The sequence below is a fragment of the Bolinopsis microptera genome, chromosome 1, assembly GCF_026151205.1.
Source record: "Bolinopsis microptera isolate Bmic1 chromosome 1, MBARI_Bmic_1.0, whole genome shotgun sequence".
NCBI classification, from domain to species: Eukaryota; Metazoa; Ctenophora; class Tentaculata; order Lobata; family Bolinopsidae; genus Bolinopsis; species Bolinopsis microptera.
In genome coordinates this window covers 2771123-2775792 of record NC_087072.1, presented here as the reverse complement: position 1 = coordinate 2775792, position 4670 = coordinate 2771123, and the positions used below count along the sequence as shown (strand labels likewise).

The window sequence follows — 4670 nt, the reverse complement described above, 5'->3', positions numbered from 1 at the left end:
TGTATCAGGGGTTTCCCTTGAAAAAATTTTTATGCAAAAAAAACTTTGGTTTATTACTCATCTCAGATCTACTGTAATCATTTTTCTCGAGTCATGTGTCAAAAATCTGTGTTTAAAATTTCGTTTGGTCCATTCAATTTCTGCCACAATGGGCACTGATAGGATTCCTTAAAAGGTTATAAAGCCATGCTGAGCATATTTTAACGTTTAACCAATTTAATTCAAAGCCAACTCGATTCCCAAAGCTTCGAGGCTCTTACTCATTCAGGGACTGTGTGACGATCATGTGATCCACTATGTCAGCTGATCACCTCATGTCATGAACTGATTAGATGACTGTTACCCAGGTCCCAGGTGCATGCTGACGAATAGAGTCAGCCGAGAAGGCCAGTCAGATCAGGTACCCAATCAGCAATTTTAATATATCAATTAAAATTAAATGATCATATTCGGTTCACTTCTTTGTTTTTGATTTAAATTTAATTTAGCAAAGTAGATGAACCTCACGGCTCACAATATCAGATAATTGATAATTATACTTGGATTGAACTTAGGAAGTCAAAGTCTAAAGAGATGCTAATTACTGTCTCTATTATTATCCAGTAGCTTTACTATCCCAATTCCTGGCTCCCAGGGTGTTTTTTATCAGCGACTATAATCGCTAATAGTTGCCTGCAATTTCAACTGCTTGTAAAAGATGACAGTAAACTATCGACATCTATTTTTAACTGCAGTTGCTATTTAGCGCTTGATTGTGCTTGATGTTGGGTTTTAACTGACCAGTGCAGTATAGCATTGAGTAGTCTTAGCACAAAGGCCCATTTAATAATCCCATTAGATGACATGGGCAACAAGGACAGCTTTGAAGGATTTAATCTGTTGGCCCTCAGCCCTTTTGTCTACAAATTTACTCCTATTTCATGCCAATCAATAATAGATGCCATTTGCCTCACTGTGATTTTGAATTTATTCATCGAAGTTTAAAGGAAAATGTTGTCAGTGCAAACCATTGAAGGGATCTAAGTAAGACGTGACAACACAAGAAAAACATTTTAGTTTTCAATTAATAATTGGACATTAGTTTGAAGCTATTTCCAAGTTGAGCCTAGCTGAAATTATTTAAATTGTATGAAACTTAAATATTGATACTGGTTTTTTAATTAAAAGAAAAATACTAGATAATCATAATTTTTTGATTTTGAACGAATGTTTACTGTCAGTACAATGTCAAGACTGATTAACGAAGCAGTTTTATTTATTGAACATTTAAAGCTAACAAGTATATTTGATAGGTACTTTGTTTACTGACAGTTAAAAGTATTTGTCTGATAATCATTGCAACAAGAGGATGAATCAAAATAACAGTCTTTTTCAAGTCCTTTAGACGCTGCTTTGGTACTGTAATTCTTCGGTCACTTTAGTCAACTTGTTCCTGTGCAATTTTATAATGTTAATTAGTAATTGGACGCTTATCAAGGTAATGACGTTTCCTTTTTACTTCTTTTTTTCTGAACATTTTGGACATCTGAAATCTGAAATCTAAAAAGCCTATCTAATCGTTTGTTTTTTAAAATTTTGATATTTTGGAATATTACTGAAAAACAATAGGCTGCAAAGTGCAAAACCACTTACAGTAGAGTAGCTAATTTATCATAATGCTCAGAATTTCCACCAAAAGTTTTGAAGTCATTTTTTTCCTGTCCAGATGAATTCAATGGATGTGTTTCTCCTGAGTAAAATCCCACAGAATTTCCGTTGAAGCAATTCGAATTCCCTAGAAATACAATTAAATCATTATAATCAAAATGTTTGTCTGAGGCTATATAAATTATAATCTGTTCGAACAGAAAACTTCGTCAGTATTAGTATGTTGCAATCTGAAACCTTAAATCTGGTCCTTGTGGATCCATGCCTGACTTATAGCCTAAAATGCACTGCATGAATTTGTATTCACCTTAGCTTTCCCTTGATATTTACCCTACAATAGTTCATTCAGACTATACCATCATTCACTATTGTAGCTTTGATAGAGGTTGACTCAGTTGATAAATAATATTATCGACCTAATTTTCTTTGTGTAATCCTCTAATACATTAAAATTAAATAGTGTCCTTGTACCTGCAAGATGTCCATGATTTCTACAGAAATTGAGAGCATTAGGTTGTATCGGGAGAAATTCTGGAACTATAACCTCAGGTGATCTCAATAACATGCGAAACTGGCTTGATAGTTTACGATCTCTTCCATGTCTGGGAATTGCCAGCAATCTCTGCAACCTATACTCAACCTAGAGTTTGGAACTTTCAGCGCTGCTGTCATGTTTTGTATAATCGGCATCAACTTAAAACTACATATTTATTACGAAATATTGATTACTTGAATGAAAAAGAAAAACTTTCCGTTTTGTCAAAATAGTGGATCTAAATTTATGATCATACCCATGAAGCCTAGTGTAGAGGTGTAGTATTTGTAAGTAGTAATATTAATAGTCTATACCTCGTAGGCTGGTTGTCCTGAGCAAGCAACTCCCTCAGCAATATCCGTTTCGGTGAGGAACATAGTGATTTCATTACGCAACAATGCACGTTCTTCTCTTGCATGTTCCCTCAGCAGGCTAACCAGACTCTCTGAATTTTAAATTCCTTGATGATAAGAGATATTGGCAGAAATTATAATGAAGTTCTGATATTTCATATTTAGTTATTTGTTTTAGAGAAAGATTAGACTTGGGCGATGTTTTTTAACTATCCCTTGTTTGGAACTTTTATTTAATAATTAATAATATTGATACTTACCTATTTAGTCATGTGATCTCAGGATCTGTCTATAATATAATTAATATTACTTTGATACTTTAGCTACTCAAACTTTTTACCACTGATACTATCTAACCTACTCTGTAATAAATATTACCTTTAAATGGAGTGTAATCTCGAGCAAAAACTCTGGTGAGAACGTAGTAACAACCATTGACAATGTTCTCACACAGTCCTGTGCAAGTCCTCATTTTGGGGAACATCCCTGCAAGCATAAATAGTTCGTTATCAGAAACAGTTTATTTTTAGAAAACGTTCATTTTAAGACATTTTACCCGATTTTACGGCGGCTTTAGTTACTGTTATGTCGTCATACTGTTATGACATCATACTGTTTCAACTTTCGTCATGCTATCTTCATATTCAATTTTTTACTGCTTTATTGTTTAATTTATAAATTCTCACCTCCTGCTCCACAAGAGTTGCAGCTGTGACTGTTAAACAATCCGTTTTTGAGTGCATGGTCGAAACACTTTTCACTAAGTGGGAAGTTGAGAATTTCCTTCTTTATCTGTAGAATTGTAAAGAAAGATTAAATCAGATTACACGAGTCAAATACATAACACCAGATAAAGAATGCGATTGCAAGTTGAAAGTATATTTTGCATTTAAACCTACTGACTCATTGAGGAACTCATTTTGATCTATTTGATGTCACGTGACCACTAAATATTGAACATTGTTTACCTCGTCAGCCACTACTAGAGCACGGTAGATCGCATGTGACTTTTCCATTTTCAACTGTGTATTTCTAATAAAGCTTCCAATGAAATCTGTCCTCTTACATTCGTCACTTATAAAGCTGTAAACGTTTTAACGTTTTAAGAATGACCGGATCATGATTATTTATATGTAGACTGACAAAACATATTATATTCTGCGGTTATTGTAATAACAAGAATATAAGTGTTGAACTTAATTACAAACGAAGATTATGATAGGGACCCGTCTATAATCCATAATACCTTATCTGAAATGCACCCTCTGTAACAAGTCTTAACGTTTAGATAGGCCGTATCACTAACCTAGTCACGCCCATTTTCCTGATGAGTTCATAATCCACCAATACCTCACTGTCAAACCGCCCACTCTTTGCTGCTGCTTCAACGTTGGCTGGTATCGCGTATCGAGGGGTGTCAGAATAAAACAGGTCGAAGAAAATTTTGTTGGGATGGTCGTGATTTAACTTGTCCGAAATTTCTTCTGTTGTTTTCTCGTAGAACTTTGCTTTTACAACTTCCAGCAATTTTGATTCCTAATTCAATTATTTTAATAATCCACCAATAATTTTTGTTTGAACTTATATTGAAACAAATATTTTTTAAGTAATAAACTAATTCGGTAGAAACATTTTATAGAAAGAACTATCTCAACTTCATCTAATGGTTTTTGTCTCGGCACAGATTAAATGGATTTAACAGTATTTAGTACATTCGCCAAATTTAATTAAAACAAATTCATTTACCTCATCTTGTGAGCAACAGTCCTTTTTACACACAAACCCCGGTGTTATTCCCCCACAGTAAGCATCTACTGTGACGAGAAAGGAGAGCAAATGCTATACCTCCAAATTATCATCCCAATTTAGCTACTTGCAACGAAATCCAACTCAAACTGCACGAAATGAATATCAAGTATGTTTAAAGCAAGAGTTTGCAAGCAGTTGCCGTCTCGCGTAAAGTGCTTCAAGGAAACATTTAATCAATGTAGCATCTGAAGTATACTTCATTTAACACTCATGCTTGTGAAACAAATAATCCTGCTCTGTGTAAGTCCTTTACAGATCGTGTGTGATAATATGTCTTATATTGTGCACGTTGAATGTAATTATTTAAGTCTTTTAATGATTAAATC

General features: G+C 34.1%; 1 protein-coding gene across 1 annotated transcript; it reads right to left on the bottom strand.

Annotated features, from left to right (window-relative positions):
• Positions 1-1062: 1062 nt before the first annotated feature.
• Positions 1063-4365, bottom strand: LOC134825896 (uncharacterized). The gene is made up of 9 exons (XM_063838092.1): positions 4282-4365; positions 3842-4071; positions 3504-3618; positions 3222-3327; positions 2914-3021; positions 2497-2627; positions 2119-2287; positions 1633-1774; positions 1063-1432 (listed from the first exon to the last, which is right to left on the bottom strand). The coding sequence occupies exons 2-9, from the start codon at positions 3853-3855 to the stop codon at positions 1381-1383; spliced, it is 837 nt and encodes a 278-aa protein (XP_063694162.1). The 5' UTR covers positions 3856-4071; positions 4282-4365; the 3' UTR covers positions 1063-1380.
• Positions 4366-4670: the final 305 nt, after the last annotated feature.

What these genes read in the sequence shown, in the direction of transcription:
- LOC134825896 (XM_063838092.1), bottom strand. An exon ending in CTCTAGTAGTGGCTGACGAG is followed by an intron (nt 3,328 to 3,503) that starts GTAAACAATGTT and finishes ACAATTCTACAG; the next exon opens with ATAAAGAAGGAAATTCTCAA. An exon ending in AAATCATGGACATCTTGCAG is followed by an intron (nt 1,775 to 2,118) that starts GTACAAGGACAC and finishes TTGTATTTCTAG; the next exon opens with GGAATTCGAATTGCTTCAAC.